This window comes from Vigna unguiculata, chromosome 3 (genome assembly GCF_004118075.2).
Source record: "Vigna unguiculata cultivar IT97K-499-35 chromosome 3, ASM411807v1, whole genome shotgun sequence".
NCBI classification, from domain to species: domain Eukaryota; kingdom Viridiplantae; phylum Streptophyta; class Magnoliopsida; order Fabales; family Fabaceae; genus Vigna; species Vigna unguiculata.
This window is the reverse complement of record NC_040281.1, coordinates 10853033-10878510: the sequence shown is the minus strand read 5'-3', so window position 1 is coordinate 10878510 and position 25478 is coordinate 10853033. Positions and strand designations below refer to the sequence as shown.

Sequence of the window (25478 nt, the reverse complement as noted above, 5' to 3'; positions counted from 1 at the left end):
TAACAATAATGACATAAACTCAACTACAATAAAATGCAAGTGAAGATTAACACAAAAGGCAATCAATTGAAGTTCCATAAAATATGAGATGTAAATTAAAATATGTACTAATGAACTATTATAATTGATCTATCCAAATTGTCAACCAAACATTTAAGATTCAATACAATGGATGTTATTTCTCTCTTGTTTTTGTATAAATTAAATCATAGTGACAATTTAGAATTAAGACAATACATAACTTTTTGTATTAAATATCAAATAGTAATTAAGATTCACTCCATGTTAAATATATATAACGCAATTCTTCCAAAATTTTAGCATCATAACACTTCAGTTATGAACTTATTAAAATATAAATAATAAAATTTGTCAAAGTCAAATATCTCGAGACTTATACAAATAGGTTTAAAATAGGTTTAATAGAAGAATAAATAGAAACAATGTTAATTTGAATAAGATTGCACATCACAATTATAAATGTGGAATTCCACATTCTCATGATCTTGCACACAAAATTAACATACAAATTATATAATAATTCAATCAAATTTTTATGCAAAAGAAAAAAAATCAATAAATCAAGTTCTAATTCGTCAAATGGTCACTTGTAATACTTTAATAAGGACATAAAAAAATAGAAAAAAAAATTTTGACAATTTTTTTTTTGTATAAATTTGACAAAATTTACATAATAGATTATTATTTTTTATTATTTAACCAAAATGAAGTAATAATGAGTTTTTTTTTTTACCTAAATAATTAGTTTGTCAAAATTTGTTAAAAAAATCTTTGTTAAATATCATTCTAAAAAATAACTCCAACTACAAATACATTGAATATAAGACTTTCTAATTAAATGTATGAATATTAACAAATTAAACCTCCGTTTATCTAACTTTACTATAAAATTCAATTGTGCTATTACACTATAAATGGTGGGAGAATATAATTAAAAAAATATAATCCTAACCTATACTAATTTGGAGTGGTACTAATTGACCTCAAGGAAAGAGTACACTCGAAGATAACACTAACGCCAAAATGTGGTGCGAGAATATAATAGCAACAAAATTTCAACGAAAGAATAAGGAAGCACAATAAAAATGAGCATCATCACTTATATAGAAAAAAAGTAAATAGAAAAAGAAATAATCATTTGCATTTAAACAAAAAATATTGAGCATAATAGACATACGATAATATTTATACTAAAAAATTCTTTGAAAATTATTATAATAACTTGAACATCCTAAATGTGGTCAAGTTTCTTACAGCCAAGCTTCATATAGAGTTTGAATCTTTGATATTGTTTAACAATTTCTTCTCAAAACTTTAGATGAGATGGATTTATCAAAAGACAAAAAAGATCGTTTATTTATTTTAATTTTTTAATCATGAAATTTACAGGAATGATTGAAATGTCGAAAATAATAATTAATATAATTTATTAGGTATTTAAAGTAATATCACCATGAGAGAAGTCAGTTTTCTTGCTCTTTCATTGTAAGTTGGGAAGTGGATATATTGTCATTAGTTTCACAAAATTAAATTTTCTTCTTTTTATTTTGTTAAATAAAAAGTAAAATTAATATTTTTATCCCATCTTGTTTTGCTTTTCTACGTCACTTTTGCTGAAATAAATAGTTGTGGGTATTTCTCTTTGACCTCAGAGTTTAAGAGTAAGAGAAGGGCATTTTAGGATTTTGAAAGGGATGATGTGGTATCATGTTTTCAACGTTGTATGGTTGTGTCGGTTACTCTACCGGAAACAAGAGGGAAAGAGATCGAATGGCGTTTGTTTTCAAAAGGACCAAACTGTGTGTCGCATTCTCTTATTTGACTGCTCACACAAAACCCTCGGCACTCGTAAAATGACACGTAACCCTTCTCTTTATCTATAGTAGCAAAACAAAACAATGCACACATTTTTTACATTTTTTACATTGTTCCTGTAAAATAAAAGCTCACTACATTATTTATTCATTTGTGCAGATGAATAATTATAGATTTAATTTTTAGAAAATTATACTTTGATTCCATTTGTTACTTATATCTTTCATTTTTTATGTGATTTAGTGTGAATTATTTATTATTTTTAAAAAATAATAGTATATTAATTAATAATCTACACTAAATCACCTCAAAAATTAAAGAATAATAGAGGACTCATGGGATCATTCTCCTTAATTTTTTGTTCACTCTTCATAAATTGTGTAAACCTTTTCTTTTAACTTAATAATTTATTATTTCCTACATATATATTACTTTAATCCTTTACTTTATCTATATAATTTTAATATCTTTTAGCCTTATTATTTAAATTTTTAAAGATAAAATGCTACAAAAAAGATTAAAATAAATGTTTTAAATAAATCAATAATTAACCGTAATTGTCTAAGCATGAAAAAAGTAATAAGCAGACGTTGGTTCAATTTTTTAAAGAAGATGTTGGTCATTAATGGGACAAATTTAGAAACAAATTATTTTTTTTAGTTAAAACCTTGATTGTTAATGTTAGTGACCAATTTAAACATCAATTCACTATAATGATCAATTTAGAAATTAAATAATTTTTAATTTATAAATTAATATTTAATAATTAATTATTTTTATCTCTGAAATTGGTCACCAAAAGATATTTTATATTAGTAAATCTCTTAGTTTCTTTTTTTATTTATTATACAATCATCATCTTCTCTTCCTGACGTTACAAGTTACGACATAACTAAAAGTAATTCTAACACGTAAAGAAGACTTGGATCCACTTAAGAATTCTTATTCATTTTTTGATTTTTCAAGTTCTCATTTCTATTTGTGCTTGCATGTGCCGATAGTACAGCATATATGATCAATTGAGAAAAAAAAAGGATTTTTAAGTAGTTTGAGTTTACCGTATTGTATTTGTTCTTTAGGTTTTACTTTTTGAAAATTTCTTAACACTCTTTACTCATTATCTTTATTATCTTTCATTAAGATTAGATTTCTTGGAAAGTAAAAGATTTTTAAGCAACGGAAGCAAACTATTTTCAAAATTCTTATTTAGGTTTTAGGTGATGATTTTATTTTTTTATAGAGCAAAGCTTTAGAAGTTGTTAAACTAAGTGGGTTGTGTTGGATGATTTGATATCGGAAAAGTTGTCATGCTTTTTAAATTAAAAAAATTGGTTTCAATTTTGGTTGTAATATTTCAAGAATTGTAATAGTTTTGAATACTAAATTGTAATAGTTTGTTGAGTTCACGTGTGGATTGATGATCTGATATTAACTATTTAATTTAGGGGTTAGAGAAAAATCACTTTTCTTTATCTATTCACTTTTACTCTAATTTATTTAATATTCATTTTATTAAAAATTTAATCCATTTAAAATTCACTTTATTAAAATTGGATTTAACCTTTTTTAAATTTTTAAATTTTCCAATTGGATATCATTTTTTGAATTCATATTTTAAAATATGAACAATTTAAATATCCAATCCAAATTTTGATTTAAATTTTTAGTTGGGATGAGTTAAAAATCGAGATGGACTAGTCCATACCAAAGGTCGAAACAGATAAGTTTGGACTGAAAGTCAAGATGAGTCGTCCAGAACATAGGGTTGAACTTAGTTGTCTCGGGACAATTTTACTAGGTCGGTCCTGACCAAAATTTGGCCGAGTAAACCTCGAAAAATATTTGGTCGATCTTGACCGAGTCGACCCTAGCCAAAATTTTGTGTATTTTAACCGAGTCCTTCCCGACCGAAATTCGACCGAATTTTGCTGAGTCGACCTTGATAATTTGGCCAAATTCGGTCAAGTCGAATTCAACCAAAATTCGGTCAAGTTAGCTTTGACCGAAACTCTACCAAAATAGGGCAAGACGGCTACGGTCGAAACTCGACTGAATTTGGCCTCAACAACATTGGGCCGAGTCAATCACGGCCAAATTCAGCCGAGCCAGTCCCGACTGAAACTTGACTATATTTCGACCAAGTCGAAGCCCACCAAAACTTGCCCAAATTTGGCCGAGTCAACCCTGACCAAGTCGCCCTAGCAAAAACTCAATTGAATCAACCTCGATCAAAATTCAGTCGAAATTAATCGAGTCAACATCGACCAAAATTCGGTCAGATTTAATTGAGTCAGCCTCAACCGAATTTGGACGAATTCGCCTCGATTAGAACTTGGCAAAATTCGGCTGAGTCGGCTCCAACCAAGATTTGGCCGAATTTGGTGGAGTCGCCTCCGAATAAAACTCAGTTGATTTGACTCTGGTTAAATTCGACTAAGTCAACCCCAACCAAAATTCGACCAAGTTGGCTCTGATAGAAACTCAACCAAGTTTAGCAGATTCAATTTCGACTGAATTCTACTGAATCGACCCTGAACGAAACTCGGCCGAGTCGGCTCCAACCGAAAGGTCAAGACTAGTCGACATGGGCATGAGATCGAGAGGGGTTGGATTGGGTCGAAGGTCAAGACAGGATGATATGGATCGAAGGGTGAGAGGATCTGGCCTGGATCGAGAGTCGAGATGAGCTGGTCGAAGGTGATGATCGAGACTTGTTGGACAGAGCCGGGATAGAGATAGGCTGGGTCAAACCAACAACACATGTTCTAAAAAAATCAATTTAAATTTCTTTTATACAAAGTATGTTTTGAATTTTGAACTTGATCCAAATATTTAGACTTGGATTCAAATCTTGATCCAAATATTTGGATATTCATTTAAAAAAAATCTATACTAGTTATGCAACAAAAATGTATTTGGATTGAAAATCTGATCCAATTATTCTAAAATGGATTTTGATTGGATCTTTAAAAATTTAATCCATACCTATCCCTAATTTAATTTAATTTGACAAATAAGAATATGATAGTATTTAGACATATATTTGAAGTACATTGACAAGTTTGCTTTGGTTACTCATTTTATTAATTTTCATGGTTAAATTGTAATTGTTTTGAATTAACATTTTGAAACTCATGATCAAACTGTTAACTTGCGATATCTTATTGAAAACCATTCAGTAAATTAGAAACAATTAGATAAATGATTTGGTAGAAATAATAATTGTTATTGTATGTATATTTTAATTAAGTACTATCTCAAATGAGAGATAAAGGTTGAATGCAAGAGTTTTAATTTTAAAGCTTCTTGATCAAGAGACAAAGTATTATCCAAGCGATAATCTCATTATCAAAACGTTTGTTTCCCATTTAAATGAGAAATAAATCGTATCAATTTTTTCATGTAAGAAGAATATTGTTTAAGTGCTTGAGAGTCACTTAAATGATTAAGTTTTGTCACTCAATTAATGGTCAATCATTTGAACAAGGAAGGTACTACATTGATTTTCTCTCATACAAAATAATATCACCCTAACAAGAATGCCTCATTTGAGCAATGTTCCCCTATTTTATATGGTATTATTAATGACTTTTAAAATTTTTAAAGGTTATTAATTTTGTCTAAGTGTATTCTTATATGATGTTTTTGTTTTTGTTTTTCTATTCATCCTTTTAAAGATCAAAGACCATTAGTAGATAACACTACACATCCATCTGATCAGAGTTAATAACATATTCAGTTCATATTTTGCCCTTTCTTAGGAGAATGAGGCTTATGAGTTGCATGTGATTTATAGTCGAATGCATGTGACTCAATAATTCAAAGTGAATCTTTGTTTGTTTGTGAACTTATGGATATGCTTAGATTTTTAATTGGATTTTTGTTTATATAGTTAGTTCCTCTTGTGGGAAATAAAGTTCTAAGAAGCAATTGAAGTCAAAGACTGGTCTTCTAAAGGTAATGGAAGCATATAATTTTTATTTTGTTCAAGTTCAAAACTATGTGTGGTTGATGCATGTGAATGAACTAAATGATTTCTTAATTGGTTGGTGAACTATGATGTAGTGACTTGATTTGGTTTATAACTGATATAGTTGTATTATTAAAATTGTGAAATTTAATTGATTGCTTTGTGATGGATTATTTGATTTAATTATGAAATTTTGAAGTGTGATGTTATCAAATTTGTTGAATGATATTATCTAAGGATGCTTTAAGTCAAATGACACTTAATTAGGAATTGAAGAAAGGAAAACTTGCTTAGATAAACCATTGAATCAAATTGATAACATAAGAGTAGGAATCAAGTAACTGATATGGGCTAAGCGCAAGGAGCTCCAAGGGCTCCGGCATTGGGTGCCACCTAAGCATCACTAGGTGCCTTCTAGACAGTGAGTTCCAGGGGTTCCTGACACCGACCACTGCCCATATATCGTTGGGCACATTGAACTTTTTGTGGATTGGGATGCTAGGTGTTGTAGGAATTACCAAACACTCATTTAACTGAGAGCTCTAGTGGTCTTAATGTTGTGTGCTAGCTTGGTGGCACTAGGCACTTGGCGTTGAGCCCTGGTTTTTGTGTTGAGCGTGGGTGTACTCTATTTTATCTTCTAAAATTGGAAATAGGGATGCTTTATGCTCTATGAAAAATTCTCTTGTTTGTTTTGCAATTAATGAAAGAAATTCTAAGGATAATTGCTTTACTTATGAATGGGTTATTGTATGTATTGAGGAGAGTCCCGACTTTGAGTCATCCTAACTTTACTAAACTCATACTCATATAGAGACTGAAGTTTATGTGGTGAAAGTTGGAAGAGGTTTTTATAGCAAAATTTTAGTTTGAAATAAAATTAGTCTAGCAGCGATGCTATAAAAAATTAACCATATTATAATATACATGAGTCAACCGAAGCCACATCGGTTATTTAACTCAAATCCATGGTAAAAAATTTTATGAACATAATGTGACTTAAGCATATTTAGCTTAATCCTAGATAATGACAATTACTTAGCAAATTGATTGTTTCTTATTAACGATTACACGTTAGAAATTTATGATTGATTTGTTAAAGTTTGTTTTAATTATAAAATTTATGTTAGAACTTTATAAAAACAAATAAAATTACTTTGTGTCTTGTTTATGGTTGGTTGTAATGATTTTGTGGCGCACGGGAACAGAGGATTATGTAAGAGAAAGTCATATTTGTCGATAGAGACTAGAGATCTAAAAACTACCCATGGAGGATTGTATATTTCTTTATTTATACATGATGAAATGTTAAGTGTATTAAGCATAATATATCTGATTAATAGGTCTTACATTAATAACTTATTTTACTATAAATAATCTTAATAAAATGAAAAAGTAACACAGATGAATTCATTTGCAATCTTATTTTTGATTAATCCTTACTCTAAAAAGGGATTTTCAATAAAAAAAAATTCATTGAAAACTAAAGGAAATCGATTAAGAAATTAATAAATATTTTCAAATAGTATATTTTTATGCTTGATTCCTAAATTAAGATACTGTATTGATTTTTGATAATTGTAACTATTATTAATGTTTATTTAAAAGTTGTTTATTCCTTTTCATATTTAAAAAAGAGAATACAGTTAAAGCACACTAATTACATTATTTTTGCTTAAATAATATTTCTTGTGTTAGATTGTTTATTTAACAACTTTTTTAATTTATTATGGTAAAGATTTAATCTAGCTGGTGATAACACAACTTTTTTTCAATCCTCCTAATTAGTTAAGCATAGAATACAAGTTTTCCTACTATATATCAATATTAAGTTTGTTAATTTAGATCCTGAATATTTTTTTTATAAGTATAACTATCAACTTTGAACTTAAAAAACATTTCATTGCTTTGATATTTTTTATAATTATAATATATTGTTTATATAACTTTTTTCCCTAATTATATTTGAATTCCTGCAAAATGAAAATTTAAGAGTTATAATTTTAGTCTTTATAAAAAAAATTCAAATAAGGCATAATATTATTATGATATAATAACATCATGTTAAACCTAGCAAAGAAAAAGAAAGAATAAAGAAGATTTATTGGGAGAAAAAGTTAGGGCATTGAATTGAAACATGTAACGGAATTGGTGGTGGCTGTGCGGGCCACCAGTGACTGAGTGAGTGCGGTTGTTAATAGTTATAAGAAAAAGTCCAAATTTGTGAGCCAATCGCGCTCCCACTCACGCTTCTCTCGTGCCCTTTTCAATTCCCTTATATTTCTCATGTTTTCATCGTTCTTTAACAATTTTAGATGTATTAGAAAATATTTTCAAATTACAAATTATAAAATGTAAAGAAAATCAACTTTTTTAAAATTATGTTCCAACTAAATAACAAAAACATTTCCTCTCCTCATATTTCTTCTTACTCAAATTTATCTCTTCCTCTTTCATTTGATAAACATGTGTTTAGGCACTTAAATTCACTGTAATTGTATTATAAATAAATTAATATTTATGAATAAATATTGTCAGAATCAACTTACTAGTGATAAAATTGATAAGACTCATGAAATAGGTTGACATTTTCAGTTTCTCAACTCATTTTGATTCATTGAAATAAAAATAAACAAAAAAAAGGTATTTTACTATTTTCAAAAATTATAATTTTATGTTTTTTTTTCACCAAACACTCGTTTTTTTTTAACCGTTAAAATCTTAATTATAACATAAACTTATCAAATAATTTTCTCAACACAAGTCTACACATACACAAAAATATACACTATAAGAAAAAACCTCATCAACAAATTTTATTGGCCAAAATTTGTAAGTCACCATAGTGATCAATCTAGATACTAATTTAATAAATAAAATAGGGTTAAATATGTTTTTGGTCCCTCAAGTTTGATCGAAATTTGGGTTTAGTCCCTCATCAAAACTTTTGACCAATTTAGTCCTTCATCTTCCAAAATGTGTGAATTTAGTCCTTTTAACCAAATTTTGTTAAGTTTATCTGACATTTCAAACGCATTTCATGATAGTATTTAAATTATTTATACTGTTTGACACATTTTTGCTTCAATGTTAACTTAAATACTATCATGAAATGCGTTTGAAACGTCAGATAAACTTAACAAAATTTGGTTAAAAGGACTAAATTCACGCATTTTGAAAGATGAAGAACTAAATTGGTCAAAAGTTTTGATGAGAGACTAATTCCAAATTTCGCTAAAACTTGAGGGACCAAAAACATATTTAACCCAATAAAATATTATTAGTTACTAAAATAGTTACTATTATAAATAAAAAATTATAATTGGTCTTTAAATTTGTTTTTAAAATTTCGCTACTAAGATTTTAACTGTAAAAAAAAATTGGTTACTAAACATTAGCTACCGCGACTTTTTCTATCAAAAGGAATTAATTTCTAAATTAGTCTCTAATTAATTAGGGACCAATTTAACAACCAATTATAATTTTTTATTCATGATAGTAATTATTTTAGTAACCAATAATTTTTTATTTTATAAATTGACATCTAAATTAGTAGTGACTAAAAACTTTTAATCACCAATATTAATTGTTAATGAGACATCTTATTGAAGTGATATATAGATACAAATATGTATAGAAAGAGAATTAAAATAAAATAAAAAACTTTATTCACCTCCAAACTTTTTCTTATAACTCTATATATAATAGTGTATACTGTACATTCATAATATTTCACAAAACAAAAACACATACAAAGATAGTTTATTGAAAATAAACTTTTACAAGGTAAAAGAGTGATATAAAAGGAACAACTTTATTATCAATTCATGAACAATTCTAATCAATTAAACTCAAACACACACATGGATCTAATACATCATTAAAAATATTTAAGAAGAGAAATATCAAAAGACACATTCTGAAATACTCATATTAAACATATTTTATCAGAAACTAACATTTGATTTAATCCAAGACCTTAAAAGACTCAAGGATCTTCAACCTTGCTTCCATTCCATTCTCGTTGCATCAAGGAGCTTCTCTTCTCTAAAAACCCTGCAAGGAGCTCCATCACTATATTTATTCTTATGTTTAGAGACCAAATACTATTAAAGTTTAAAACATAAATAAAATTTTTATACTTTAAGGACTAAAAGATATTTAACCGTTTTTTAAATAATGAATTTCTATGGAGTTTGAAAAACCTTAAACATTTATATATTTTTCCTCAGCATTTATTATTTTATATTTAAAGTAAAATCATCACTAGTTTTCGAACTTTAATCAGTTGCTTAACACAAGATACTATCATTTTGTTTAAACCAACATTAATATTGTTATTTTTATTTTTTTCTCTAATTTTTTATCACATCATCATTGTATTTTTCTCTCTCTTAATGATAATAATAAAAATAAAAAAAACCATGTGGTTTGTATTTGTTATAAAACATATCTTAAAAGTTTATCCAATATAATATCCTTCGTTGATCGCGTGACAAGTGTCACAGGCGCCGGACATTCTTTTCATAAAATTTGGAGTCTAATTCTAAAGAATGCATTAAATTAAAACAACATTAGTAAAATATCTGGCAGCAATATAATAACAAAATAAACTACTGTACACGTGAATCGTCTTAGATCGTTTAAATTTATTTAATTGTCTTAAGTATAGAATTATATTAAAATAGCAGGAAAAATATCTTAGAGCATATCAAGAATGGGTTTATTTGCAGAGCAAGACATTAAACAGGACAAAGAGAGTGGCATCTGCACAAGGCTTCAAAGCAAAAGTATGTTTCCACTACGTCTATATTTTGAAAAGGACATGTCCAATCATATAAACTTAAATATTCGGATTATTGAATATGAATAAGCTTAGGTGTCAAAATACTTGATTATTGAATATATATATTTTGTAATATTATGAACTGAACTTTTTTTATTGAAAATATAAGACGTTGATTTAATGGAAATATTAATTTTTATATCTCTCATATGCAACTTTTTTATGATTTAATATGGTTAGTTATATTTATTGGAGTAATAATATTTGTTTTTTAATATAATTATTGAGCATTTTGGAAGTGAATGATAAAACGAAGGGTTGGAAATTTGAATGGATAAGAATAAGTGTAGAATCTGGGCCTCAAAAATAAAGGTTGAAAAAGACTGAAATTGTGTTGAGTTTGTGTTTGTCATAAGAGGACACAAACGTGACGCATGAGAAATGACACTTGCATGGTTTGTTGGAGCAGTTTGTACGGGGCATTACATGCTTCTATATTATCATAACATAAATAATAAATAATTATATTCACAAAATTTACATTTTTTCTCTTATATAATAAATTGTAACTAATTTATACATAAAAAATTTAAATAATTATTATTTAAGTTAAATTTAAATAAAAAATATAGTTTGAATTCATATCTCACAATAATTATATATAAGAAAAGATGATAAATGAAAAATTGTGATACATATTATCATAAAATTCAAACAAATTATACAATATTTTATTTTATATAGTTTTTTTCTTAAAATTATATAAGTTATATTAAATTATAAATAAATGATATAATTATACAAATATTTTTCTTTAAAATATATATTTGATTATAATGATAAATTGTCTTTTCTTAAATTTATGTGAATATTACATATATAAAAAGCGAGTTTATTCTATATTTTCTTAAACTTAGCTCTCTTTCTTTAAGATAAAAAAATACACTGCAAGATATAATAAATATTAAATTAACATTATCCAATTCATAGAAAAAAACATTATATTACTATAAGCTATAATAGTTTCTATTTCTATTTTGTCATATTTATCCACAAAAAAGAGGTCCTAGATTCTATTACTCAACCCTATTACTCTATAGTTACGTTATGGATAATAATGTCTTGTGTCAAATTTTTTAGGTATAATTTGAATATGGTGGTCCAGGTTTTTAGTTATACTTCTCATTTTCTTTTTCCCCTTTTCTGGAACTATGCCTTTTATAGGATACACTTTTTGTTAGGATTAAAACCATCTTCTACGTTCTTTTGTATTCTTTTGAGTTATAATAAGTTATGTTATTTTACAAAATTATTTATATTAGTTTTTGAAAATTATATATTATGCAAATGTAATATTTGTTGAAAAATAAATAGAAATATTCAATCAGTATGAAGTGATAAATATTAAATAAAATAGTAATGACATGCTAAAATTGTGTTTATTAAAAGCAAACACAGTGTCTAACTAAATTAAGTTTGAAGTATTAAAGTAATGTTTTATTAATTCTTTGAAATATGAAATGAAGACTTAAATTCATCCTCGATCGAGAACAATCTCCCATAGAAAAATCAATTCTCTCCAAAAAATTGATATTTTGAGTTTAGTAATATTATGAAAATATACTCTGTAATGATGAAAATATACTATTAAATTCCTAAATAAACCATTTAGTAAGAGCTTTCAAATGGAACTTTCTAAGTATCTCCAATATTATTTTTAATGTGGATGAGTTATAGCAAGAACGAGGGTGGTAAAAACAAAATACTATATCTCAGTTTTTAGTCCATTTGTGGTTAGAACAGAACACGGGCCGGTTATATTACTAAAAGGCCGGCTGCTGCAAACTCGGGCCTTTTTCTGTGATTATTTTACTATTCGCAATCCCCTCCACGAAGTGTTTTTCTGAAATTTTTATTAATTTTTTTTAGAAAAACTATATTATGACTCCTAATTTTTTACTCCCATCATTTGCTCTCTGACATGACTTAGTGTGAATCATTGATTCTTTAAAAAAAAAAATAGTGATACATTAATCAATGATCTACACTAACCACGTTAAAAAATAAATGATGAAAATAAACAAATGGGAATCATAATATCATTGTCATTTTTTTTAAGAGATACAACTTTAGTTTTCATCTTTCTACATCTGCAAAACTATGAAAACCAGATCGGTATCCGAAATTTAAACTTGTGTAAAATAAAATTAGCTTCCAGAATTTAATTTTTGGTGGTCAATTTTCGATAGTTCCTAAATTGAAATTCCAAAGTCATTGTTTATTCATTTTACATGATAGGGTTAAGTATGTTTTTAGTCCCTAAACTTTGGTTCAAAATTGGAATTAGTCCTTGGTCGAAACTTTGATAAATTTTGATCCCTAAACTTTAAAAATGGATGAATATAATCCTTTTAACCCAATTTTGTTAACTCATTTTTAAGTTTCGAACGCATTTCTTAGTAAATATTGGAGTTGTTTACGCCGTTTGACACATTCTCGACTCAATTTTTACGAACGTGTTAAAGAATTCCAATTTTAAATTAAAATTCAGGGACTAAAAACATACTTAACCCTGTATGATAATTTGATATTATAAAATTATTTTTACACTGATTGTGCATAAAAATTAAACTCAAAATGTTAGTATAAGAAGAAGTTTAAATTAATGCTTATTGTTATTTTTGTAAATATATAAATCAATTAGTTCCGAATAATAAAAAAACTATATATTATAGGAAAGTGTTAATGGAGCAAATTGTATTGACACTCTGAGGGTTTTTGAGAATGCTTATTGTTCTATTTTTGTAAATATATAAATTAATTAGTTCTAAACAATGACAAAACTATATATTAAAGCAAACAGGTAACAGAGCAAATTGTATTGACACTCTGAGGGTTTTTGAGATTACACATAAATTTTGTCTTTTCTTTTTAAAGTTTACAACAATTTTTTTACAGGGCTAGTGTAATATTTTAAATCAAACAATCGATAATTAATGAAACGTAAAAAGGCTTGAGTGTAGTGTTTTTTAAACAATTAAAGGAGACTAGTTTAGAGGCGAAGAAAGATTGTTATTAAGATAAATTTGACAAAAATTTAAAGGATGTCAATTTAGTTCACTAAAAAAATAATATGATAAGAGAAAAGAATGTAAGGAGAAAACTAAGGTTTATAATATAAATACTAGATAACAGCTAGAAAAACAAATTCTAATATATATATATATATATATATATATATATATATATATTTATTTATTTTTTCTATATCTTTTATTTAAGTTTCTGAAATTGTTTTTTTATTATTTCTATAAAGAGATTTCGCAAGTTAGAGAATGATAAAGTAAAAAGTAATTATGACTAATTACAATTTCTTTTATAATAAGACTCCTTTGGTTTTTACAAATATTTTTATCTTATCCATTTCTATTTATTTTTGTTTCTAGCTATTTTTGTTTTGGTGATTTGAATGGGTAAAAATGAGTTAACTTCGGTTGTGAGATTCATTGTTTTTTTTGGTAACATGAATAATTATAACTTATAGAGGAATAATAATAAACATAAATTCATGCAATCAAATAACAATATACTCTACCAAAAACAAAAAAAATAACGATATACATAAATTCATGTAATCAAATACTAATACACGAATCACACACATTTCCGTATGAAGACAACACATCTCTCATAGTTTCAAAGTAGATCATCAAAACCAAACTATTAGTCTAAAAGTCTTCGAGTCTTTGTCTTCAAGTCTTTTAAGTCTTCAAGTAAGAGTATTAATGAATAATGAATAAGAGAGAGAACATACCATGTGAGAATGTTTATGTTGTTACATGAGAGTCTTTAATGAAAGACTAAATTAAGTTTTAAATTCATAATAAATTTAGATGTCTTAATTAAGTTTTATCAAATTTTTATGTAGTGACTGTTGAAATATTTATGTTTATCAATTGTTTTTATTTCTTTTAATTTTTTTTAATGGATGATGTGATTATTATCTTATTTAATTATCTTATTTAATGGTGTATATGTGTTGAGAAATATGAGGTTTTACAGTTAATATAAAATGATATTATGGTTATATAATACGATAAATAATTTTTAATGTATTGAAAACGTGATAGATAACCATAATTGTTCATATTGCAGTTTTATCACGTCTTGGACTACGATATATGTTGGGAATAGTCCAAGTGTGAGTCAAAAGTCTCACATTAGATATAACAGACAAAGTTAAACACTATATAACAATAAATGCTCATAACACCATTGTCTTAAGATTTTGGTGTAAAAGTGGTGTCAAATGCCTTATACGTGTAAGACAAATGTCATATAACCATATAGAACCATAATCTCTCAATGATTACAACCCTATAACCCATATGAAAAAATATATATAACCCAACAGTTGTATCAGAACCGATGGTTCGGAATAACTGACCGCATAACCATAACCATAACTAAAAGAGGTCACCGAAGTGACTGATCGCATAACCACAACAAAGAAGGAGTCACTCGTACACCTGAAGAAAAATATATTATATAAAAAGGAAAGGAAAAAAAAATAATGGACTCACCCTTGAGGGAAGATTGTTGGGAATAGTCCAAGTGTGAGTCAAAAGTCCCACATTGGTTATAATAGACAAAGTTAAACACTATATAAAAATAAACGTTCATAACACTATTGTTTTAAGGTTTTGGTGTAAAAATAGTGTCAAATGTCTTATATGTGTAAGACTAATGTCATATAACCATATAGAACCACAATCTCTCAATCACGATGACTATAAACTATATATATGAAAAAAATATAACCCAACAAAATACGTATATTTTCTAAGTGATATTCCTTCTCTAATCAATTATAGAGGAGCTCATTTGTATAAAAAATATGACGCCAACAATTTATTTATTTATACTTCTTCTCTGATAAAATGAAGCTTTTGCCCTTAGGAAAACAAAGATCAGAAAAATAACCACTCCTCTTAATCTGTGGTTTTTTTTTCCTTTTTTATTGAACTTTTAGCCAGCATAAAATAGATAGTTACTAGATTGAGACATAGAAGGTTGCTATTTATATAAGACAGAATTATGAAGTGATGAACATTAAGTCTGATCTGCTACATAAAATGGATTAGCTAAAGCAACTTATAACCCAACCTATCTGCTCTGTGTTGGTTTTGAGGCACATGAGAAACCAAGTATTTAATGTGAATCAACCACCCATGTTTAGTTGTGTGTCTCAATCACTCTCTCTTTACATGCATAACCCTGACTACAACAACTCATGCATATCAATCTTCACGGAAAAATATCAGCACCATCATAAATACCGATTCAAGAACCTCCTCCAATCATTTATATAACCTTTCTCCAAATAAATACTCCATTCACTCACCATCGTAGAACTACAACACCATCATAATGAAGTTCCTTTCAGCTAAAGAGTTTCTCACTCCATTTCTTCTGCTCACGCTTCTTTACCCTTCTTCTCATTCACTCCACAACACCATAACCACGGGCCACCCCATCAAAGACGGCGACGTTTTGGTCTCCGACGGCTTGGGAAACTTTGCACTCGGTTTCTTCAGTCCATCAAACTCCACAAGCCGATACGTTGGGATATGGTACAACAAAATTTCGGAACAAACCGTAGTGTGGGTTGCCAACAGAGACGCTCCGCTTAACGACACTTCCGGTGTTCTATCCATGGACAACCACGGAAACCTCGTACTCCACAGTAATAACACCAGAAACCTCGACCCCGTTTGGTCTTCAAACGCTTCCATGCCATCGACGAACGTTTCGGCCAAGCTTTTGGACACTGGAAACCTAGTTTTGATCCAAGCCGACAAAAATGTTTTTCGTTGGCAGAGTTTTGATTATCCTAGTAATACTATGCTTCCTTTCATGAAACTCGGGTTCAACCGACAAACCGGTCTGGACCGGTTTTTAACTTCTTGGAAATCAGCAGTCGACCCTGGAACCGGGAACTTGACGTATAAAATCGACCCAACCGGGTTTCCGCAGCTGTTTCTTTACAGAGGGGATGCCCCGTTGTGGAGGGTCGGGTCATGGACGGGTCAGAGGTGGAGCGGGGTGCCCGAGATGACTCCGAATTTTATTTTCACCGTTAGCTACGTGAACGACGAGAAGGAGGTTTCGATAATGTACGGGGTGAAGGACCCGACGGTGTTTTCGAGAATGGTGCTGGAGGAAACTGGGCACGTGACGAGGTTCACGTGGCAGGGTCGCGAGCGCAGGTGGTTTTCGATATGGGACGCGCCAAAGGAGGAGTGCGACAACTTCAGGCGGTGCGGGTCGAACGCGAAATGCGACCCGTATCACGCGGATAAGTTCGAGTGCGAGTGTTTGCCGGGGTTCGAACCTAGGTCCGAGAGGGAGTGGTTTCTTCGAGACGGGTCGGGTGGGTGCGTGCGGAAGAGCAATGTGTCCACGTGTGGAAGCGGAGAGGGGTTCGTGGAGGTGACACATGTGAAGGTTCCGGACACGTCGAAGGCGCGTGTGGTGGCGATGATAGGAATGAGAGAGTGTAGAGAGAGATGCTTGAAGGATTGCACGTGTGTGGCTTACACGAGTGCGAACGAGAGCTCGGAGAGTGGGTGTCTTACTTGGCACGGTGACATGGAGGACACGAGGACCTACACGCAAGCAGGACAGAGCTTGTACGTGCGAGTGGATGCGCTTGAATGGGGTATGTTAATTTTAAAATCAGTTATCTTTTTTTTTTTTTTTTCTCTGAATAGATTGTTAAAACTAAGATATACATTAGTAATAACTTGAATGAAACACGTAAATAGTTAACGAAGAGTTATTTATTTTTAATAAAAATATAAAGTTTCTATTTTTTATTTAAAAATAGTTTAATTAAAGAAATTTAGGTGTGAACTAAAATATTAAAAGAAAAAACATTACTTGACTAATTAACTAATTAACTATTTAAGAAGGGACCTTCATTATAAAATATGATAAGATGTTTGTTATGAGTGAAAATTTTTAATTTATTATACTGACAATATATTAACTATGTTATGTATCAGATGTTAACTGATTGGAGATGTTGTTAAAGAAGTGAGAAATTGATTTTATTTATGCAAGATATTTTAAGTCACATGTTACAAAAAAAAATGACTATATAATTTTAAGAATGAATTTTAAACTTTATAATATTGATAATATATTAAATATTATAAATAACGTGAAAAGGTTTTTGTTTTTGTTTTGATGACTCGTTTTTTCATGAGATTTTAGTTCTATATGTTAAATAAAGATAACTTTGCCCATATAAGTAGTGAAGAGAAAAAGAACAATTTTATACTCTATATCATATTTAATAACAAATATATGAAAATATGAACGTCCATTATCATATTCATATATGCTATCGACAAAAAATTATATAGCCATTGTATTTAGAGTATGAATTTGTTCAAGATGGAAGTAAATTCACAACACTGAAACAACTTCAACTCAAATATTATTTTTCTTAATAATAATGAATAATAACGAGGTTCTCCTTCTTTGCATCATTCCATCATTCCATTCTGTTTGCATAGAAGCTTCTTCAATCATTGACCATAAAGCCGCATTTTTCATAAATTTTAGCCAGAGACTTGGTTTTTGAGCACTAGATAATTAGGTTCAACAATTTGACTTTCATTTCCTTTGTAGCTTGCTGAGTTTAAGTGTTCATGCTTCTTTGAACTTGATTGTTTTCCCATAAGTCAAAAGACTTCAAACATTGTCTCATTTTTATAATTCAGAAGATAAAATTCCAAGAAAATTGAGGAATTACAAAAGCAATAGGACTCCCTGAAGCCACTGAATTCTCATATGATAAACATAATCTGTCATTATTTCTTCTATACTTATAATATCTTTACATTTGGATTTTGCAGCTAAATATGCAAAACATCCGTATGGTTCTCTGGGAAAGAAGGGAATGGTGGCAATTTTGACCATTGCTATTTTAATGATATTGTTTTTGGCAGTGACTTTCGTGTGTTGGTTTGTTAAAGCCAGGAAACAAGGTAAGTTTTAAAATTATTGCGTTCCACGCTTGGAGTTCTCAATTCTAAATTAATTACGTGCTCAAATGTATTTGTTTCCTTGTTTGATGAAAAGGGATAAAAAGGGATCGCAAGTATTCCTTTCGTCTTAACTTGGAGGACCCTACCGATCTACAAGAATTTGAGTCTACAAAAAATTCAGATTTGCCATTCTTTGATCTTAGCTCCATAGCTGCTGCCACAGACAATTTCTCTGATTCTAACAAGCTTGGTCAAGGGGGCTTCGGTTCTGTTTATAAGGTAGCCATTCTTCTTTAACAAGTTCAAACTCAACTCCACTTTACTTTTTATAATGCCTAGTATCTTTAACACACCTTGGATGATGAATTCAGGGTCTACTGAGTAATGGAATGGAAATAGCAGTGAAGAGGCTGTCAAAGCACTCTGGACAAGGCATAGAAGAGTTTAAAAATGAGGTGGTTTTGATCTCAAAGCTCCAACACAGAAATCTGGTGAGGATCTTAGGTTGCTGCATTCAAGGGGAGGAGAAGATGTTAATCTATGAGTATTTGCCTAACAAGAGTTTGGACTCTTTAATTTTTGGTATGTTTTGTTTTCATCTTTGCTGCTTAGTACTTGAATCCAACATGCTTCACTCTTGATACCTTGAATTTTTGGCCCAGATGAATCTAAAAGGTCACAACTAGACTGGAAAAAGCGATTTGATATCATCTGTGGGATTGCTAGAGGAATCTTATACCTTCATCAAGATTCACGGTTGAGAATCATTCATAGAGATCTAAAAGCCAGCAATGTCTTGCTGGACTCTGCATTGAACCCCAAAATTGCAGATTTTGGTATGGCTAGAATATTTGGTGGAGACCAAATTGAAGCAAACACAAATCGTGTTGTAGGAACCTAGTAAGTAATCAACAACACACAATGTTAATAATGTTCATTGCATTATTTGTTACTCAGACAGTAGATAAGAAAATAGTGCACATCATATAGTGATTTCCTTTTGTTTTACTTTTGTAGTGGCTATATGTCACCAGAATATGCCATGGAAGGACAATTTTCAATAAAGTCTGATGTATACAGCTTCGGAGTTTTACTCCTAGAGATCATTACAGGGAGAAAGAATAGTGGTCAATATGAAGACATTACAGCCACAAATTTAGTTGGACATGTTAGTATTTTTATGAGAACTTCTGCTGCAATTTAAATATACCCTTCAATGGTCCAATTGATATGATTTTCAATTAATGTAGATATGGGAACTATGGAGAGAAGGGAAAACCATGGAGATTGTTGATCCATCATTAGGAGAGTCGCTCTGTGACCTTGAAGTCCAAAGATGCATACACATTGGTCTTTTGTGCGTGCAAGATTATGCCTCTGACAGACCATCTATGTCAGCGGTTGTTTTCATGCTGGGTAATGACTCAACTCTTCCTGATCCAAAACAACCAGCATTTATTTTCAAGAAAACTAATTATGAGAGTTCAAATCGATCGACCAGTGAAGGTATTTATTCAGTAAATGATGCAAGTATAACTATGATTGAAGCTCGCTGAAGGCCAATGTTTTTGGAATTGTGTGTGAATAATGCTATTATGGTGCTTGTGTCATAAATAGAGCATTACTAAGTTTGCCAAAATATTGTATATGGTAAATTTACAAATTATACACTTCAGAATGATGATGTAAAAATAAAGGGTAATAAGGTAGCGTAGTCCCACACATTTTCCTTCTTGTTGGATGACTACACTGCTCTAAGTACATTTTATATGAAAGAAACTGTAAATCTCGTTAACATGTATGATCAGTGCCACTTCTTTTTTCTTTCACTTTTTGTTTTAAATTTATAAATTAGTTTAAAGCGTCACAAACTACCATCACAAACATATATGATGGCTATCATTATATCCTTACAATGAAACAGTGAAACCTGCGAACTTCAAAGCTTGAAAAGTGTTTCTTATGAACAAATCAGTGGTTTCTAGATCTGATCATTTTTAGAGCCTCCACACCCCCACAATTTCAAATGGATATCTGTGCACAAAAATTCCATTTATTTATTTTACATGATTTGAGGTGCTGTAGCTAAGCTAGAAAGTGCCAAAATGCTGCACATGTACCACACACATTTAAAATAAAATCTGCACCACCTTAAACAACTGAGGTAGCTTTTTTAGCTAGCGGGCGATGATGGTAGTTGCTGTTACTTCATTTATTGAAGATCCTCCCCCTGATGTTGATGGCTCAGGCCAATCTCTGTCTCCATTGAATAAAAATGCTGGCTTTTGGGGTGGGGAAAGAGGTGTTTCATTGCCCAGCATAAAAACAACTTCTGACAAGGAAGGTCTATCCGCTGCATTTTCTTGCACACACAATAAACCAATCTGAATGCACCTCAGAACAAGAGCTGCAGAATAAGACTGAGCCAGTGTTGAATCAACTATATCCAAGGCCCTTCCTTCTGTCCACAGCATCCACACCTACACACGTAAAAACATAATCATTAAATTAAGCAGTCATAGTAACAAAATAATTTGTTAGCCACTTCTAATGACTTTTGTTTCTCAACTTACATGTCCAATTAAATTTGGGGAGGATCTTCCCCTTTCACTATCTGTATTTCTCTTGCCAGCAATGATCTCTAGGAGTAAGACCCCGAAACTAAACACATCAGATTTTGTTGAATACCGTCCATCCATTGCATATTCTGGTGACATATAACCGCTACATAAATCGAAACGGTTAGAACATCACAAACAATACATATTAATAACTGCAATCTCCAGGTTTACATGAACAATACACCTACTATGTTCCAACCACTCTTCTCGTCCTTGCTTGGATTTGATCTTCTCCAAATATTCTAGCCATACCAAAATCTGAGATTTTGGGATTCATTGCAGCATCAAGTAGCACATTGCTGGCTTTTAGATCTCTATGGATTATTTTCAGCCTTGAATCTTGATGAAGATATAAAACACCTCGAGCAATCCCCAAAATGATTTCAAACCGCTTATCCCAAGTCAGTGATGACCTTCGTTTTTCATCTGAATTTAAGCGTTCGAACTCTCAGATATGTATATAAAAATGAAATGAAAGAGGATTATAACAATTTCTTTGCAGTAAAGAGAAAGTAGAGAAACACATACCAAATATGAAGAAGTCCAAGCTTTTATTTGGTAAATATTCATAAACTAACATCCTTTCTTCTTTCTCAAAGCAACAACCGAGTAACCTCACCAGATTTCTGTGTTGAAGTTTAACTAATAATCTAACTTCAGTTTTAAACTCTTCTGTCCCTTGACCTGAATGTTCCGACAATCTTTTCACTGCTATCTCTTGTCCATTTGCTAGGCAGCCCTGAAATGTTTATAACTCTTCAACCCCATTTCACTGTTTTCTCTTCATTTTTCTACAATTCTATTGAAGGAAAACTAAAGACATAAAAGCCACTTCTCACAATAGCTGTTCACGCATGGTAGAGTTTGAGTTACCTTATAGACAGAACCAAATCCACCTTGCCCAAGCTTGTTCTCATCACCAAAATTTCTTGTGGCTTCCATTATCACTTTAAGGCTGAAAAAGGGAAGATTTGGATGTGTGTTGCTTGGGATATCGTGGACGTCTTCAGGGGAAAATTGGTTTAAATGTTGCATCACTTTATCTGAATCATAAATGCACGACATAAAGAATAAGCTCCTCTTACATTCTATGTCAAAAGCTTTGAGCCACAGTTTTTAATACAAAAGAGTTTAATTTAAACACACATATATACACATTGTAATTCCACCAAAGGCTGTTCAGTCTATATTTCTAACGAGTTAAGTGTAGAGATCTTTACAGTGATGGCACACAAATTCAAAAACTTGTCTTTTTATCTTACAATTTCCACATTAGAGTGCTGTGTAATAGCATCCTTAATAGTAAATGACGCACCTTTTCTTTTTCTCTTCCACATGTAATATACACAGGAGAAAAGAATGACACTTGTCAGTACTGAAGCGGTTGGAATTGCAACCATCCTCTGTTTACCGCTTACTCCTTTTGTTTTTTTGTTATAAATTGCTGACAAGAAGAAAGAGTTCAGATAGGTTGAAGCAGAATCTTAAAATATATGTGTGGTGTTAAAATCATAAAGAAAAAGACAGTGGGAGGGAGTACCTAGTTCAACTGCATCAACACGGACAAATAAATCTTGACCTTGATCACTCAGTTTTTGTATGTCTAATAAATTTCCATGCCATGCCAAGCACCCACTACCACCATTCCTCACATCAAGAACTGCATAGGCAGTGCAAGAGCAGTTTCTCAAGCAATCCTCCTCACACTCATCCAAACTCAAACCACCTTTGGCAGTTGCCTCAGAGGTATCAGGAAGCTTCAAGCCTTCAAGTTTCACAAACCCTTCTCCATTCCCACAAACGGATACACCTTTCTTCCTCACGCACCCTTCTGACCCATCTCTGTTATCATACCACTCATGTGGGGATTTGGGTTCAAAACCAGGTAGACAAGTACACCGAAATTCCTCAAAGTTCAAAGGGTCACAGTTACCGTTTGATCCACAGGTTCCATAGTTATCACACTGATTTGTTGGTTCAGACCAGTACCTATTCCATTGACTCTTTTGGTCATCCCAAGTGAATACTTGAAAGAAACCTGATGGTTGAACTACTACTCTAGAGATCACGGACTGATCAACCATGCTATATGAGAGCACTGCCTGGTTATCATCTTCTATATAAGAAACGTTAAAAGTATACATATCTCTCTTCATATCAGGTATACCCATAAATAATTCACCGTTCCACGATCCACCTCGCCAAAAGGGAAGATTCTGGTGGTAAAAGATCATCTGGGGTTTCCCAGCGCTGCTTATTTTCAATGTGTAAGAACCTGCTCCGGGATCATCATCCGTCTTCCAAGATTGGAGGAACCAACTCTGGTTTGTTCTTCTGTCGAAACCAACTCTTAGATACTGTAGCAAGGTATCTGTGGGATGATCAAAGCTTTGCCAGATTACAGCTTCGGTGTTGTCAAGAATGAGAACAAGGTTACCTATATCTGTAAGTTTAGCCATGACTTTGGTGGTGTTTGATTGGGAAGTTGAAATATTGGTAGACCAAACTGGAAAGGTGCTATATTTGTGTTGGAGTACTAGGTTTCCATCTGGGTTGATTGAGAGAAACCCAGAAGTGTCATTGATTGGAGAGTTTCTGTTTGCAACCCAAGCAACAGTTTGTTCCTGCACATTGTTGTACCATATTCCCACATAGCGGAAGTTGGACTTCGCTGGACTGAAGAATCCAAGAGCGAATTTTTGCGCTTTTGAAACAAGAAGCTCTCCATCTCTGATGCCTTTGTCAGCAAATATGGTATCAGAAGAAGAGCAAAAGGAGAAGCTGAATAGTAGAATCTTAGCACAGAGCAGGTAGATGCCATGCTTGTGATATTGACTCATGACAAAGCTTGAAAGACTCTTAGCATAGTGCATGGAGTTCCTCTTTCATACCCCTCTTGCATTTCATGAGGAGAAATCCTACTTTGTACTTGAAGATTAGTGGTGTGAAATCAAATGTGCTCATACTCTCCTTCCTTGTACTAATTTTTCTCTCTAGCAGATTCATGTACCCAGAACTACGCAAGAATTTCACTTTCATTGAGGACTCCTAAACTTGGGAACAATCATTCCTTTTGTCAAGATTGTCTCTGAATCGTCGTGGAGGCTGCTGAATGCATAGGCAACAAAGGCCGTACCTAAAACGTCACTCTTTTGTGCCAACAAATAACTGTTGCATGGTGTAACATTGCATTGCATTGCTTGCAGCACCAATTGCACAAAGACACATGGCGCATGAACTTTCAAAGAATAGCGTATTTTTAGGACGGAGTGGTCGATAAATATATGTTTAATAAGTCACTAGAATCATTAGTGTTGTTTTGTGTTATCACTTTTCTCGTCATTCTGCATTTCTATGTAATAATATATTAGTATATCTTAGAATACGCGTTTTTGCTCAACTCAACTACTAACTTAACCCATACGGTAAGAGTTGATTATCACTGGTTAATCTCTCTTTATATATAGATAATCTCTCCGTCGATATGTATCTTCTCCTTTTCAAATTTTGAGACGATGAAAATAACTTTTCGATATTTCTTTAGTTGATGTCATATATTTAATGTATTACCTCGAAATCACTTGTATCTTCGTTCTATGAAATAGTTCTTTCATGATTAAAAACTTTCTCGATTTTTCATATTAGTCCCTTTGTTAATTTTTGACTATTAATACGTTAACATGTTCTCTTCTCTTCGATGCAAGTTTTTTATCAATAACAAATGAATATAAGAGAATATGATTTTGAATTGATATGCTTTGTTTGGAGATCATTAGTTTGGAGATTAATTGAACTAAAAGTGAGGTGATTTAATACAAACATGGTAAATTTAAGTATAAAATGTATTAGTGTATGTGATTGAATTCACGGTTAAAAAAACTAATATTTTCTGTCAATTTTATTTTGAAATTTTTCTATAAAAAATACCTACAAATTTTGTTATGATTTTTTTTTGCAAGAAATACTTGCCAATTTTTTTTGCAAAATAATTTGTATAAAACACTTTTCGTAAAAAAAAAAATTATAAGAAATTCTTACGAATTTTATAATTTTGTAGAAAATGATTATTCACGAAAAATTTATATGCCAGTTAAAATTCTTATAAAAAATGGCGAAAATAAGTCTTTTCTTGCAAATTCTTTTAACAAATTTGCAACAAAAAAAATCATCTAATATAAAATATTATTGCAGTGATTGTTTAAACTAAT

The 25478-nt window shown here is 30.7% G+C and overlaps 2 protein-coding genes across 2 annotated transcripts; one reads left to right on the top strand and one right to left on the bottom strand.

Annotated features, from left to right (window-relative positions):
* The first annotated feature begins 15970 nt into the window (after nt 1-15970).
* Nucleotides 15971-20478, top strand: LOC114177877 (G-type lectin S-receptor-like serine/threonine-protein kinase At1g11410). The gene is made up of 7 exons (XM_028063466.1): nt 15971-17313; nt 18518-18649; nt 18744-18928; nt 19021-19231; nt 19312-19549; nt 19667-19817; nt 19900-20478. The coding sequence occupies exons 1-7, from the start codon at nt 16023-16025 to the stop codon at nt 20203-20205; spliced, it is 2514 nt and encodes an 837-aa protein (XP_027919267.1). The 5' UTR covers nt 15971-16022; the 3' UTR covers nt 20206-20478.
* Nucleotides 20479-20591: 113 nt separating this feature from the next.
* Nucleotides 20592-24522, bottom strand: LOC114177876 (G-type lectin S-receptor-like serine/threonine-protein kinase RKS1). The gene is made up of 7 exons (XM_028063465.1): nt 22811-24522; nt 22586-22714; nt 22144-22313; nt 21799-22009; nt 21459-21696; nt 21223-21373; nt 20592-21129 (listed from the first exon to the last, which is right to left on the bottom strand). The coding sequence occupies exons 1-7, from the start codon at nt 24141-24143 to the stop codon at nt 20827-20829; spliced, it is 2535 nt and encodes an 844-aa protein (XP_027919266.1). The 5' UTR covers nt 24144-24522; the 3' UTR covers nt 20592-20826.
* Between the last annotated feature and the right edge of the window lie 956 nt (nt 24523-25478).